At 34.1% G+C, this 17,525-nt stretch overlaps 1 protein-coding gene across 7 annotated transcripts in view; it reads left to right on the forward strand.

The window, feature by feature from the left end:
- Positions 1–17,525, forward strand: part of LOC129004903 (uncharacterized) — a 187,405-nt gene that overhangs the window by 50,506 nt on the left and 119,374 nt on the right. For 6 of the 7 annotated variants that reach the window (XM_054433602.1, XM_054433619.1, XM_054433627.1 and 3 more), the window contains one exon: positions 10,512–10,727. The exons of the other annotated variant lie outside the window; for it this stretch is intronic. In XM_054433602.1, the coding sequence (XP_054289577.1) occupies positions 10,512–10,727 (216 nt within the window). The remainder of the gene's footprint in view (positions 1–10,511; positions 10,728–17,525) is intronic. 7 annotated transcript variants of the gene reach the window in all.

Raw genomic sequence — 17,525 nt, forward strand, 5'->3', positions numbered from 1 at the left:
TCTTTTATGTATATTTACCGTCTTGTGAGTAACAGTATAAGTGTAAAGATATGTTTTAAGTGTTATAAGACGTTTCTTTTATTTACTTTCTGTAAATTTAATAACACTTACAATGCTGATCAAGAAGCTTACTATTAAATTAAATCTGAATTAAGATAATTAACCATTCTCACTAATTTATATATTTGGCCAGGGTGTAAAATTCCGGGGGGTAAAAATCCGGGGGTAAAAATCCAGGGGGTAAAATTCCGGGGGAAAAAATCCGGGCCGTACATTTTGAGCTGACCTCATAAAGGGGGTAAAATTCCGGCCTGTACATTCTAGTTTTTTATAATTTGATGTGTTCTGATTAAATTCACAACCGTGAAAATATAGTTTAATTCCACGTGAACTGATATGTCGCGAAACTCAGATGTTCTTGGCCGGAATTTCACCCCCTGGTTTGTGACTTCACGTTCGCCCAGGGGGTAAAATTCCAGGGGGATAAAAATCTGCTACCCCAGAAATTACCATTGAGTTTTTGGGCTGAGGCCATGAACACTGTCTGTCGTGTTATCAACCGCACTGGACCGTCTGTTGATGGTAAAACTCCTTACGAGTTTAACATTTTCGTCCTTTTGGTGCTGAGTGCTATGTCCATGTACAAAAAGCGAAGAGGAAGAATCGGTCTGTTAAATCGTTTTCTGGCATATCAGTTGGATATTGTAACGAACAAGATGGCTATAGAGTATATGTAGCGCCAAAGATTGTGGCAAGCAAAGACGTTTTTTCAAGGAAATCATGAAACATGATTCATTCTTGAATGATACGTCTCCTCGACAGATCGAAGGAAACAAAGAAGATGAAAATGCTGGTGAGTCTTCTCAATGGAATGAGGGAATTCAAGACAATAAAGTTGAAATGTGCATTCAATTTCCACGACAAACCAGTGACGATGGAAATGTGGATTGAAAATGATGCAGTGTGTGCTGAAAATGATGTGATGTCAGTTGAATTGAAAATGATGTAGTATATGAGCCATAAATGAAGATGACAGTCGACCTCAACGTCAGCGACTTACACCATCATACCTTCAAGACTATGTTTTACTTGCTGAAGCAGGTCCCTCCTACAACAAAGCAATTAAAAGTCCTGATTGGTGGCACTGGCAAGCTGCAATGAATGATGAAATGGCATCAATAAATGAAAATGAAGTGTTTGAGTTAGTTCCCCGTCCACGTAATAAGAGAATTATAGGTCCAAAGTAGGTTCTAACACAAAAACAAAATCTAGAACGCTTCAAGGCAAGGTTGGTAGCAAAAGGATATGCTCAAAAGTATGGAGAGGATTATAATGAGACATTCAGTCCTGTAGCCCGAATCGATACCATTCGATGTCTTTGAATGTAGCTGTTCAAGAAGATCTTTGCTTAAAACAGTTTGATGTAAAAACAGCATTTTTGTATTCTAAGTTAGATCAGGATATCTAAACTTGCAACCTGAAGGTTATGATATATATATATATAACCTATACTATCCATCCACATCCACATCCATCCACATCTACATCCACATAGTGGATGCGATACTCCCTGGTGTGGATTAACGTCCGCACAAGTGAGTACTATCCTGATAATTAGACCAATTCGTATATATCAAGGTAAAAATGTGGTTCGGATTCCACTATAAACTGTAAGTCCCTTAGTTGCCATTAGCTGTATGGGCTGTATAAATTAACAGCTTTGTCTAAGGAATGTCGGCCTTAGCCACTAACAAGACTACAAGATTGCGCCACTCATCGTACACTCATCCTCCATTCATACTTGGCTTATAATACCTACTTTGTATGGTCGCCATTTCATTGAAACGTATTTAAGTATTAAAGTATGACAACAAAAGTGGAAGAGTTTGGAAACTGAAACGCAGTTTGTATGGTCTGAAACAAAGTCCAAGGTGTTGGAATAAGTGTCTAATGCAAAGTATACTTAAGAAGGGTTTTAGTCAAAGTACTGTCAAGTAAGTCAAGTAGGCTTAGTGTTCAAGGCTAAGTATGTTATAGGGTTGTTATGTTTTTAAGGATTTTTAAAAACACATTTAACAAAACATTTTATCATATCAAACTAATAGGCCTATGAAGCATATTTTGAGGGTCGTAAAATGCTGCTTAAAGAAAACACTTTTAAAAATAAATCCTAAAACAATATTTTTATCACAAAAGCACTTCCATGAATACTACGATGTTAGTCTTAAAGTTACCTTTAGTAATATTACCCTGGTCAGAATTTTCCGTAATGAATATGCGTATCCTATTAAAAGATGTAGCCTTACTTAAAACAACATATAATATAGTTGCTCATGACTGAAATTGGTCTGGGTAAGAACAGCGCTGCAAATGCCAAATACAACAGAAAATAGCATCTTTCCATTTTAAAAGGTAAGTTTGTTTCAGACGGGCAAATTTTTATCCTCGAAATCAAAATATGTCCCTACTCACTTGTTCCGTTTAGGACTTTACATTCTACTTTACATTGTTGTTAACCGTTTTGATCACATGAAGCCTTGTTCCATTAATGAGGTCCTTTTCGATGTATTAATTTTAATAAAAGCACTGCCCTCTTTTATTAGTATAATCTGTGTCTTGGCAATCCACTGACCTCTATATTTAAAAACTCAGTTGGATTTTCTAGATTGGTGTCTCTGCCTTCGTCTGTTTTCGAGGACTCACTCTTCTTTCCCTTGGCATACTGACAATATTAATTACCTGACTTGTCAAGTTCATGTAGTAATTCATTACTGTTAGCTTATAAAGAACATTAGATAAAATTTACTTGATGGCTTGGTGCTTTCAAAACTGCTTACTCAAAATACACCTACAAGTAAAAAAAGAATCAAGTTATTGGTATAAAAAAACTATGTTTGTGTAAAAACATTATTCACATGAAGCGGTGGGGCACACGGAAGATTTCTCAGGTGCCGTTTGACGTCACTAACTGCTGACGTCGCTAACTGCTGCGTCTGAGGAAACAGACAATTTTATAATTTTTCTATTATTAAATTAAACTGTCATAACCTAACCAAACCAACCAAACGTGCTGATAATGGAAAAATCGGATGAAGGTTTACTAATCTAAAAAATAGTTTTGTTCATAAAATAAAATTATAAATGCTTAAAATTCAATTTTATAATTTTTTTAATTATAAAATTAAATTGTTATAACCTAACCAAACCAACCAAACTTGCTGATATGAAAAAAATTGTTGACAAAAAGTTAGTGCTACCAGCGGGATTTGAACCCGGTACATTCGGATTAGCAGCCCGACACGCTATCCATTACACCACCGAGGCTGCTGGCTCAGGTACGTTTCGTTGCGCTATTGGTGTTCCCTCAAAGTGACGTCTGCAGTTAGTGACGTCAAACGGCACCTGAAAAATCTTCTGTGTGCCGTTTCTCACATGCAGTAGATGATTTGTTTGATTTCTCGATCAGCTGTTTCGTTTCTAATGAATTAAATTAATAATGTCAAAGATTTGTGATTTTAAATACATCAATTATTATAGTAAAGTTTTCTAAATCATGGTAACTTATTCTCAACTAAATTTTACTATTCCCAGCATTAAAATAAAGTAGTGAGAACCATTATGAGTAAACTTTAAGGTACACAATCCTTGATTGAAATGTAGTATACATTAACAGTCATAATACACAGCAATTGTTATGTAGTAGACTTTGACTATTTTCAAGTAACAAACATATGTTGCTGTAAATAAAAATTATCTCCCATGTTATCCTTATGGAGGAATACAAAATTTTAAAGGGCCCCAGGGCCTCACTCTCTAATTATTTCCTTAAAAAGAAGGTTTCCTGCACAACTTCAAGTTACGCTCTTTCCAATGACACCAAAAACATGTTAATCGGTTCAGTAGTTTGGGAGGAGTAATTGTCACAAAAAACCTGCTTGCGTATTAAATAAGTACAAGTTGCTATACCCGTGCTTTGCAACGGGAAGAAAATGTTATCTAGAGAGCTATTAAAGTAATTCTGATGTGTGTTTTAAAATACAGCAACTCTATGACTTAGTTTGAAAATATAAACTGATATAAAGTGTAAACCTACTTACTTTCAAACTCCTACTTTTAATGTTAATATAGATCCAAAAGCATATGACAACATACCTTAGTGTAGCAATAGCATCAATTGCTTCATAATTTTGCTGTATGAATGACATGTTTGACCATAATTCTTCAATTTTAGTCACGCCTCTTTACATGTAGCTTACTATATAAATTACAAATTGACACTTTGAGCAATACTTTACAAAACGTATACAGCCTTTCTTTAAAACCAAACGTAACATAAAGTGTCAAAAACATCTTTTTCGAGTAAATAAACAAACACCAGTTCATTGTACTGACCAGCTGTTTCACTAAATAGATTGAATTAAATCATTTAATCTTTGGAAGCATGCCAGGCGTAGCCCATTGGAAATCAGCCTGTGGGGCAGAGCCCTTAGGAAATTCGTCCATATCAATACTTTTCGGCAAATCTACACACTCTAAGCCTCATTTTGATGTGCCATATGCCTATATTTTTATTTGGTAAAAGGCCTTAACCGTTTACATAAAATGTGATTGTATCACTTTAATAATATAACTATTGGAACCCCGTCGAAATCGACGGTTAATCTTGAGGTTTTATGTAAATTCAGCTAACTGCGATGGATAGAGTGAAGTCATTAAAATCTTAGTTAAATGAAGGGAGGATAAGCAATAATAAGTATGACGATTGTGTTCCCTAAAAAACGTGATTGATGAATTCGTTTAACACAATATTTCCTACCTTTTTATCGGCTTTAGGTTGCCCTAAGGGTTTTTTAGGAGTCTTATAATTGTTTGTTCATGAGTTTGTTTCATACCAAAGCCACTTTCACTATATGGGAGAATGAGTTCATATAATTAGTCTATCATGTTACGGAAAGAGTCAATTTTATTACTAACCACTAATTCTATCTGCTTTAGGAAAATCATTCAGATTGTATCCTGATTTATAAGTAATCTTCATCTTTGGTCATAAAAATACAGAATTCTATCAGCATATTAAATCAGTTTTTTTGTTTGATAAAAATATCTGATTCTCCAGAAAGCAGTAACATTCTTACAGTACTTCGATCTCAGCAATTTTAATTCCTTCTCTTGCCACATCGACCCATGTATTTAATCATCCTGTTCTTACTTGATAATTCATTAACTTGTGGGGTAGTTTTGCCTTGGCCATATAGATGACATAAAGCTGTGCATGTATTTTGTGGATTGGAATTAACCATAATTGTAGGAAATTTTATCACAAATCTTGAACATTTGCGGAACCAAATCCATAACCTAGTCCAGGGGTTCCCAAACTTTTTGGGTGATGTACCCCTTAGTTCGTACTATGTATTAAGGCGTACCCCATAATACAATTAATTTAAAAATGTACACGTATCATAAGTTTGCTTTTAAAAATTCCAAGTTATTATATGCATTCATCATTACTATGACCTATGTTATAAAATCTGAATTTCAACTATAAAATGCAATACAAGATTTTTAATATTATATAAAATTACTATTTTATTACTTTTGTTTTTAGTTATTGATGTTGAAACTTAGTAGGTTGGAATGATAAAATGCAAGAAACTACATTAATACATTTATTTAATTATAATCAAATTACAAAATACAAAATTCAGAATTGTGAATGTCACACGATAAATCTGTCACACGAAAGTAATCAGTTATTCAATGTGAGGGATGAGCTTGGCATAATTTGGCTTCCCTCGCCACTAGATCGCGCAAACTGGCATAGTCCTACTCGCGTACCCCCTGGCAATGTCTCGCGTACCACCAGGGGGTACACGTACCACAGTTTGGGAACCTCTGACCTAGTCCAGCCTTGGTAACAAATTATGCAAATGCGATGAGATGTGATGAAACTGTTGTGTTTCTGAATGTTTTGTATGTAGTGAGGTTTAGATGCGTTGTTCGACCTAGCTACATGTATACATCAAAGTAAAAACTGTGTACACATTTTTTTTTATACCAAAATTGACATTAGTTCACCTACTTTACCAAAACCATAGACTCCGTAGTTAGTCTATTCCAAAACTTGAACACAGCTCTCATACTCAACGTACTCATCTATGACACAATTTTCAACCCGATTATCAATCTAAATTTTACCTTAAATCTAAAACACCTTCCGGTCTAAATTTGAGATAGTATATATATACATATATATATATATATATATATATATAATTTTTTTTCTTTCTTTCTATCAAAACATTTTCTTTTTTATTTCTTCATAAATTATATGTATTTTGGATTTTTGCTAAAACCATATGATTCAGGGTGGTAAACACTTCTATTTGTTATTGTGTTTGTTCCTGAAGAAGGCTAATGCCGAAATATAGAAATTTTAAAAAAAGTGTGTGATAAGTTTATTTTGAAAACAACCCGATTATCAAAAACTGTTATACCAATAAATGAATCTCAGGTGTTCTTTCTCGAATTTAAAAATAAATGGTGATTGAAAGTAGGAAAAAAAGGCAAGTGCCAACCTTACAATATATATAAGCTAACCCGATAAGTAATAGTTATATGTTCCTTTGAAATTGATATGTCACACTTATTTCATAATTTAAAATTTTCTAAGAGCAATAAAGCATAGATTTTTGAACAAAACATTTAAAACGTATCATAAATTCATGATTTTGTTGAAACTATAAAAAACTTGCCATGCAGTGGAGAATCCATTTAAAATCATAAATAATAATTTAAACATTTAATTTTGACAGTTTCAGTAGACCTTTGAATACAATTTTAATATTAACAGCTGGTTCATTAAAAGTAGTGTAAAATTATCCATATGGTCGAAATGTAAACAAAATTGCAGAGTGAACTTTAAAGGCCTCTGGGGCAGAGCCCCAAGGAAATTTACCTTGTTTATCTTTTGAGGGCTCACCTACTGACCAATACCTTTCTTTGGACACCCCGACCAAGTTTCTACGCCCAGCCGTTCTCTCAAATTAGCTGTGACAAAAACCTTGTTTTCCTCCATAAGAATAACATGGGATGGGAATTTAAAGGCCACTGGGGCAGAGCCTCGAGGGAATTCTCCAATGTTTCTCTTTTGATGGCTCATCTACAGACCGGGACCTTTCTTTAGACACCTCTACGGAGTTTCTACGCCCAGCCGTTCTCTCAAAATAGCTGTCACAAAGAAAAACAGTTTCAAATTAATATATAGATAGATAGATGTAATTTAATGCAAATACATACACGTTTTGAACTATGGAACGAGTTAAAATAATTACTGTTATGTATTTCTTTGTTGATTTATATTTAAATTGATGAAATTTGTGCCCTGAGTAACAATAATAGTGGTAGGCTTTCTAACAAAAGGTAATACGAGTTAAAAGATTGAACTTTGAAAAGAGCTCATTATATTAGCTACGGTAAAATATATTAAGGAACGCGGCAGCGTTCCGCCCCGCCAAGTCCCCCAGCGGTACACAGCTGCTGCAGTGTATATATACATGACGTGACAAAGTGGCTTTTTTACTCGTCTATAGCTCTGAAGAAACAAAAGCTATTAAAATAATTGTTCATCCACTGGATAGGGGCAATCATTCTTGGCAAAATAAAAAAAAGAATTTAAAAAAAGGTTGTGTTTGAGCCAAGAAAAACTAGTTTGAAAATTCACAAATTTTCCGTGTTCTCCTTCTTCTCCTTAAATGTTGACGGACCTACAGCCCAAACCACTGGCTCAATTTTAATGTTCTTTATGTTGTTTGAAAGCCCTTAGCGTGTAGATGTGCCTTTTGAGGGTCACAAGTCGGTGCGTTGACCCATAAACCCTTGGCAAGCCCTCAAAGTACGATTTTGGCCCATTTAAATAACATGGGATTAAAATCAAAACAAAAGAAGGATCAGCTGCGATTAAATCTCAATTAATTTAAAATGTTAGAGAAATTCATAGGATCAGCTGAAAAATTATTTTAAAACTTTTATAAAGTATTTTTTTCAGGTATACCGAATGATTTGAGCTACTTACTATATAAAATTACTTAGAGCAGTGATATTCCCCGATACTTTCCATTGAAAAATGCAGTGTACCGATGGTACACTGGTACAGCAGCTCGTCATTTTTAACAGTTTAATACTACTTATCAAAACATATGAAACCTAGGAACTTGAAACTTAGTACTAGTACTAAGGTTAGTTTTAACATTGTTTCTTCATAATATTGCCAAAATTTATTTAACTAAATAAGGTTAGTTTTATGTTTTGATACACTAAAACAAATAAAACAATCGGGAAAATTCGTCTACGTATGTTAAACAAGCAAAAAAGTGAATGTAAAAAGTGATATGTAAATTTAGGATAAAAATGAGTTTTTCAATATTTGTTTTGCCTTATGCTATTTCTAACAAACCTAATCTGTTTGATTACATTTTTACTTCTCTAATAAGGGCTCAATTTACACTAGTCTTTAGATATACGGGTTTAATTATCGGAACACTTATGTAACACCAATGCATTTTATGTGTAGTTGTGCCCTGGTCTATATAAGAGAAAAGAGGATTTTTATTTTAACTGTTAATTTTCTACAAAAATAAATACAATCTAACAAAAAACCACTAAGTGGTAACACTTCCCCCGCCAAGTCAGCAACCCAAAAAAGACAATAAATCACCACTTTTCCGCCAAGTAAAACAATGTAATGTATGTAAGTTTGGCCACTTGGCGGCAGACTTTTGCTTGATCACTTTAAAAAATACCATAAAATTAGTTTCATTGAGCAAGTATCTCTCCCAATAGTACATTGCTAGATGAGAGCTTATTTTACAAAATTTGACCTTATTTGTGTCACATTTCATAAAATCATAATAGTGATGGTTTTATATTTACTGATTACCTCGAAATTATTATACTTAGTTGGACTAATTAATTAGAGAAGTTGATTTGTGAAATTATCCACCAACGTAACTTTAATGAAAAAAAAAACAAGCAAAAGTCTGCCGCCAAGTTGCCAAACTTACATACATTACATTGTTTTACTTGGCGGAAAAGTGGTGATTTATTGTCTTTTTTGGGTTGCTGACTTGGCGGGGGAAGTGTTACCACTTAGTGGTTTTTTGTTAGATTAATTATATGTGAAATCAATATAAACTGTTTTTTTTTTTGCTTTACTACAGTGCTTTATGTTGTGCGATTATTTTGCCTTATTTACTTTATATGTACATTTATGAACGAAATAAATGTTTAAGAAAGCTTATCATTTGAAAATTGAATCGTATGGGTACATTATTTCCATAAATGCATCGGCGCCTCATATAATTCGTACTAGGTAGTCTTATAAGTTAACCTAGCCTTAAAGAAAGATATTTGTCAAACTAAGAGTTTCAATTGAGTTATGTTCCTGAAACCTAAGGGGAATGTGTAACTATTTTATACAACAGAATTCAAGATCAAATTTTTTTGCTTCAGTGTCCTTTCCATTGCGAAGCACGGGTACAACAGCTAGTCTATTATATTTTCTTTCTTTATTTAAAAAATTGTTATAGTATTATAAAACATAAGTGTTGGCAAACAAACAATTGAAATTCATTGTCTTTAAATTTAAAAAAATACTCCCGCCGCAGCAAACCTGCAGACTAAGCGAATTTCCATTTTACTGATTGGATTTACACTGAAATGTCTACTTAAAAATATAACATTTATTCCCTATTTAAATAGAATTAGTTTAACAAGTACTTAGGTTTGCTGCATCAGGGAGGGTAAAACTGTTTTTTTTGTTGTAAAATGTTAATAGTTAGTAAGAAATAAAAACATTTTCCAAATTTTATCAAAATATGTTCATAAATAAGCAAACTACAACAGTTTACTTATTCTCCATAAGAATAACATGGGAATTTTAAATTTACAATTTTTTTGAATTTTCTTCGTAACCATTAGGCGCATTATAATGCTTTAGTATACTAAATTATTTGTTTTTTTAAGCTCTACAAAATGGTTTGGAAAGAAATTGCTAAATTTTATGTGTTTTGGTTCAAAAATGGGAAAAACCTATTTTTACCCCATAAAATTCCCCGTAAACCCCCGTTCCCATGGTCCGATCATGCTGGATCGCGAACTCGTTAGAATAAACGTAGGTTTAACGTTTGTACCAAATTTCATCAAAATCGGATCATTTTTGCTCGAGTTATTGTGCTAACGGACACACACACACACACACACACACACACACACACACACACATATATATATATATATATATAAATATATAAATAATATATATGAATTTGAACGGATGGTGTTTTTGGCCTCTAGGGACCTCAAAACGAAAAAAAAAGATTGGTCCCGCGTCTAGGTCTTACCATGAGTACTACGGTAATAGCTTATTCCCTATATGGGAAATTCGCTAAAATCAACAAAAAATATACATTTGAAACACCTTAATTTTATTAGTATTGTTCCCATTTTTATTCTAGGAACATCAAACATGAGTTTGTCCTGTCACATCCACGGACATGACTTCTACATTGTAGAGCAAGGAAGGCTCCCTGACTCCTCGTCTGATGACTTACACAGCCTCCAACAGAGCCTGGCTGACAGGAGGCTGGTCAGTAGGTTCATCATCTCTAAGGACACTGTGACTATCTCTGACGGAGGGTACACCCTGGTCAGGGTCCTGGCAGACAACCCAGGTACACTAATAACATATAAGAGGATTGTCCGTAAACTAAGGTCTCTACAGAGCTATCGTCGTAACCAAGTGTGCTAGTTTAAATCTGACACCAGACCTGTATTCTTTACTTCTTTCATTTCTATCCTAGCCAGTTTCCATCCCTTATGTTACAATAAGTCTCACTGTTGTAAATGATAGCATTGTGAGGGGAAAAACGCTCCTGTCAACTAGAGGTCTAAGAGCCAGAGTGGTTTACTCTGCAAAATCAAGAACATCTTCCATGGTCATGGAAAATCAGGTGAATCTTTGCAGTCACAGTGTAATCATTAACGTCTTCTACGATCTCGGCGAAATTGTGAACTTCTTCCGTTATCACGGGAAACTTAATGTGACAGTAGGCACTTTTAGCGAATTTCCCATATAGGGAATAAGCTATTACCGTAGTACTCATGGTAAGACCTGGACCCGGGACCGATTTATTTTTTTGTTTTGAGGTCCCTAGAGGCCAAAAACACCATCCGTTCAAATTCATATATATATCACAATGGTGGATGTTGCCAAGTCCCCCAGCGGTACACAGCTGCTGCAGTGTATATATACATGACGTGACAAAGTGGCTTTTTACTCGTCTATAGCTCTGAAGAAACAAAAGCTATTAAAATAATTATTCATCTACTGGATAGGGGCACTCATTCTCAACAAAATAAAAAAAGGAATGTAAAAAACGGTTGTGTTTGAGCCAAGAAAAACTAGTTTGAAAATCCACAAATTTTCCGTGTTCTCCTTCTTCTCCTTGAATGTTGACGGACCTACAACCCAAACCACTGGCCCAATTTTAATGTTTTTTATGTTGTTTGAAAGCCCTTAACGTGTAGATGTGCCTTTTGAGGGTCTCAAGTCAGTGCGTTGACCCATAAACCCTTGGCAAGCTATCAAAGTACGATTTTGGCCCATTTAAATAACATGGGATTAAAATCAAAACAAAAGAAGGACCAGCTGCGATAAAATCTCATTTAATTTAAATGTTAGAGAAATTCATAGGAACAGCTGAAAAATTATTTTAAAACTTTTATAAAGTATTTTTTTCAGGTATAACGAATGATTTGAACTACTTACTATATAAAATTACTTAGAGCAGTGATATTCCCCGATACTTTCCATTGAAAAATGTAGAGTACCGATAGTACACTGGTACAGCAGCTCGTCATTTTAACAGTTTAATACTACTTATCAAAACATATGAAACCTAGGAACTTGAAACTTAGTACTAGTACTAAGGTTTGTTTCATGTTTTGATACACTAAAACAAATAAAACAATCGGGAAAATCACTCTACGTACGTTAAACAAGCAATTAAAAAGTGATATGTAAATTTAGGATAAATGAGTTTTTCAATATTTGTTTTGTCTTATGCTATTTCTAACAAACCTAATCCGTTTGATTACTTTTTTACTTCTCTAATAAAGGCTCAATAATAATTGAGCCTAATTATTTTCACTAAATAATTAAATTATTTACACTAAGTCTTTAGATATACGGGTTTAATTATCAGAACACTTATGTAACACCAACGCATTTTATGTTGTTCAATATGACCATTGATGAAATTTGAAACTGAGTTTAAGCCCAGGGGGTTTGTTGGTATGTGTATCAAAAAGTTTTTTATCGGTTTAAAGCAGATAAGACCAAAAATGTAGAATTTAGTTCTACACAAACAATATTATTGAAATTAAATGAGATGTAGTTGTGCCGTGGTCTATAGCCTATATCAGAGAAAAGAGGATTTTTATTTTTTCTGTTGATTTTCTACAAAAATAAATAAAATCTAACAAAAAACCACTAAGTGGTAACACTTTCCCCGCCAAGTCAGCAATCCAAAAAAGATAATAAATCATTACTTTTTCCGCCAAGAAAAACAATGTAATGTATGTAAGTTTGGCAACTTGGCGGCAGACTTTTGCTCGATCACTTTAAAAAATACCATAAAACTAGTTTCATTGAGCTAGTATCTCTCCCATTAGTACATTGCTAGGTGAGAGCTTAATTATTTTACAAAATTCGACCTTATTTGTGCCACATTTCCTAAAATCATAATAGTGATGGTTTTATATTTACTGATTACCTCGAAATTATTATACTTAGTTGGACTAATTAATTAGAGAAGTTGATTTGTGAAATTATCCACGAACGTAACTTTAATGAAAAAAACCAAGCAAAAGTCTGCCGCCAAGTTGCCAAACTTACATACATTACATTGTTTTTCTTGGCGGAAAAAGTAATGATTTATTATCTTTTTTGGATTGCTGACTTGGCGGGGAAAGTGTTACCACTTAGTGGTTTTTTGTTAAACACCATCCGTTCAAATTCATATATATATATCTAACAAAAAACCACTAAGTGGTAACACTTCCCCCGCCAAGTCAGCAACCCAAAAAAGACAATAAATCACCACTTTTCCGCCAAGTAAAACAATGTAATGTATGTAAGTTTGGCCACTTGGCGGCAGACTTTTGCTTGTTTTTTGTTCATTAAAGTTACGTTAGTGGATAATTTCACAAATCAACTTCTCTAATTAATTAGTCCAACTAAGTATAATAATTTCGAGGTAATCAGTAAACATAAAACCATCACTATTATGATTTTATGAAATGTGATACAATTAAGGTCAAATTTTGTAAAATAAGCTCTCATCTAGCAATGTACTATTGGGAGAGATACTTGCTCAATGAAACTAATTTTATGGTATTTTTTAAAGTGATCAAGCAAAAGTCTGCCGCCAAGTGGCCAAACTTACATACATTACATTGTTTTACTTGGCGGAAAAGTGGTGATTTATTGTCTTTTTTGGGTTGCTGACTTGGCGGGGGAAGTGTTACCACTTAGTGGTTTTTTGTTAGATTTTATTTATTTTTGTAGAAAATTAACAGTTAAAATAAAAATCCTCTTTTCTCTTATATATAGACCAGGGCACAACTACATATAAAATGCATTGGTGTTACATAAGTGTTCCGATAATTAAACCCGTATATCTAAAGACTAGTGTAAATTGAGCCCTTATTAGAGAAGTAAAAATGTAATCAAACAGATTAGGTTTGTTAGAAATAGCATAAGGCAAAACAAATATTGAAAAACTCATTTTTATCCTAAATTTACATATCACTTTTTACATTCACTTTTTTGCTTGTTTAACATACGTAGACGGATTTTCCCGATTGTTTTATTTGTTTTAGTGTATCAAAACATAAAACTAACCTTAGTACTAGTACTAAGTTTCAAGTTCCTAGGTTTCATATGTTTTGATAAGTAGTATTAAACTGTTAAAAATGACGAGCTGCTGTACCAGTGTACCATCAGTACACTGCATTTTTCAATGGAAAGTATCGGGGAATATCACTGCTCTAAGTAATTTTATATAGTAAGTAGCTCAAATCATTCGGTATACCTGAAAAAAATACTTTATAAAAGTTTTAAAATAATGTTTCAGCTGTTCCTATGAATTTCTCTAACATTTTAAATTAGTTGAGATTTAATCGCAGCTGGTCCTTCTTTTGTTTTGATTTTAATCCCATGTTATTTAAATGGGCCAAAATCGTACTTTGAGGGCTTGCCAAGGGTTTATGGGTCAACGCACCGACTTGTGACCCTCAAAAGGCACATCTACACGCTAAGGGCTTTCAAACAACATAAAAAACATTAAAATTGAGCCAGTGGTTTGGGCTGTAGGTCCGTCAACATTTAAGGAGAAGAAGGAGAACACGGAAAATTTGTGAATTTTCAAACTAGTTTTTCTTGGCTCAAACACAACCTTTTTTTAAATTCTTTTGTTTATTTTGCTAAGAATGATTGCCCCTATCCAGTGGATGAACAATTATTTTAATAGCTTTTGTTTCTTCAGAGCTATAGACGAGTAAAAAAGCCACTTTGTCTCGTCATGTATATATACACTGCAGCAGCTGAGTACCGCTGGGGGACTTGGCGGGGCGGAACGCTGCCGCGTTCCTTAATATATATATATGTGTGTGTCCGTCAGCACGATAACTCGAGCAAAAATGATCCAATTTTGATGAAATTTGGTACAAACGTGTAAACCTACATTTATTCGAACGAGTTCGTGAACCAGCATGATCGGACTATGGGAACGGGGGTTTATGGGGGGTTTTATGGGGTAAAAATAGGTTTTTCCCATTTTTGACCATAAAAACACAAAATTTTACAATTTATTTCCAAACCATTTTGTAGAGCTTAAAAAAACAAATAATTTAGTAGATTGAAGCGTTATTGTGCGCTTAATGGTTACAGAGAAAATTCAAAAAAATTGAAAATTTAAAATCCCTATGTTATTCTTATGGAGAATAAGTCAACTGTTGTAGTTATACTTGTTTATGAACATATTTTGATCGAATTTGGAAAATACATTCATTTCTTACTAAACTATTAACATAAAAAAAACACCTTTTTACCCTCCCTGTTGCAGCAAACCTAAGTACTCGTTAAACTAATTCTATTTAAATAGGGAATAAATATGATATTTAAGGAGGCATTTTATCCTCCTTGTGAAATTCTATCAGGCTAATGGAAATTCGCTTAGTCTGCAGGTTTGCTGCGGCGGGGGTATTTTTATTATTGATGTTTCTAGAATAGAATGATGATTGATAAATTTATCGAAACTCATTCGAGAGTACTGGAAAATAACTTTATATTGTCCTCTTTTCGGGGAAACAAGGTGTGGAATTCTCCTTCATATTTTACTAAGTGTGCAATGCAGTTGTATGCTTGCAATATTGAGCAGAGCAAGTATATTAATCAATTTTTTTATAGTCAATGCTATGCTACGTTTGTTTTATGTAAATGGAATGTCTACTCACTGTATCCAAAGTCAATGCTAAATCTAGTTCACGTAAATGAGACGTCTCCTGGTCGAATCCTTATTCAATGGTACGTTTGGTTCACATAATTAATGGAATGTCTACTTGCAGAACCCAAAGGTAATGCTACATTTGTCATACGTAAAGGGGAAGTATACTTACAGTATCCAAAGTCAATGCTCCTTTTGGTTAACGTAAATGAGATGTCTCTTTGCAGTATCCAATGTCAATGGTGCATTTATAACACGTAAACGGAATGTCTAGTCTACTTGCAGTATCCAAAGTCAATGGTACAATTGGTTCACGTTAATGAGATGTCTACTTGCAGTATCTAAAGTCAATGGTCTTTCTGTTCTTATAAATTAAATGTCTATTGATTTATCCAATGCAAATGGCACATTTGGTTCAATAAGTAAATGGAATGTCTACTTGCAGAACCCAAATGTGTTATATGTAAAGGGGATGTCTTCTTACAGTATCCGAAGTCAATGGTTCATCCGGTTCTCATTAATTAAATGTCTACTTGAAGTATCTAATGTCAATGGCACATTTGGTTCACGTAAATGAAATGTCTACTTGCAGTATTTAAAGTCAATGGTTCATCTGGTTCTCGTAAATTAGATGTCTACTTGCAGTATCTAAAGTCAATGGCACGTCTGGTTCAAATTAATGGAATGTCTACTTACAGTACTTATCCTATCCAAAGTTAATGATACATTTGGTTCACGTAAAACGGATGTCTACTTGCAGTATCAAAGTCAACAGTTCATCTGGTTTACATATATTAAATGTCTACTTGAAGTATCCAAAGTCAATGTCTCTGTTTCTTGTAAATGAGACATCTATACTTCCAGTATCTAAAGTCAATAATGCATCTGGTTCACGTTAATGTAATGTCTAATTGCTGTATCCAAAGTTAATGATATATTTGGTTCACATAATTTGGAATCCCTATGTGCAGTGGTGCAGTATTCAAAGTAAATTGTACGTCTGGTTAACATAAATGAAAAATGTTTACTTGTAGCAAATAATGCTCAACGGTATCAATCCGATTGTTCTTCCCTTTTGTTCTCTATTTTGCAATGTGCTAGTTAGATGATTTATTGGTAAACACATGTTACAACTTTTGTTTACCTTTTTATTGTTATCTTGCAAATACTGTCATGGCAACCAATTAACCCATAAGGCCCATGTTAAATTTCTAAAAGTTGAAATTCACATAGGGAAAAGCCCTGTGGTCCGATTTGTACCATTTCAGATTTATACCTTCCCATGGTTGGTTACTTGTGCTAAATTTCATGCAGATCGCTTCAACCGTTCAGGAGGAGTATTTGTAAAACAAAAGCAAGAGTGTAGTATAAGAGCTTCGCTCAATTATACTGGAGTTAATACTATGTAGCCTACCCACAACCTCTTCTGTTGCTGATGCTCTTCCTCTTCCGAGGCAAGAGTTGCTGCAACAACGAAGATCTTATCTTCACTGCCACTGTCAGTAATTGATTCAAACAATTTTGTTAGGTTAACTAGCTAAATTATTGTTGGCTACGTTTTCTCCAACTCACAGTACTGCTGTTCTCACATAGACCGGTCGCCAGAACTGGAACGTCTGATGCAATGTTGTGCAAACTCATTTTCTCAGGCATGTGGGTACCCGCATTTGTTATGGTTACTTGGAGGTCCCTGTTCAGGATCTCTCTATGAATCTTCGCCTGCCACCTCTAGAGCTCAGGAGAGCTATGCATGATGTTTTTTTATCTTTAAAATCTTGAATGGCCAGTGGCCAAATTGACTGCCCCAGCCTCCTGAAGGGAATCAGCTTTCGTGTGCCTACGAACACAAGATCGAGAGAGATGTTTGCCAGACTTCACCACGGTACATTGTATGAACTGAGTAGTACAATGGTCCGTGTTCAATGCCAGGCAACCTGCTTCAACCCGATGTCGACTTGTTTT

The sequence above is a fragment of the Macrosteles quadrilineatus genome, unplaced genomic scaffold (assembly GCF_028750875.1).
Source record: "Macrosteles quadrilineatus isolate MER2022 unplaced genomic scaffold, UCM_ALF_1.0 Scaffold_1__1_contigs__length_201487025, whole genome shotgun sequence".
NCBI lineage: Eukaryota > Metazoa > Arthropoda > Insecta > Hemiptera > Cicadellidae > Macrosteles > Macrosteles quadrilineatus.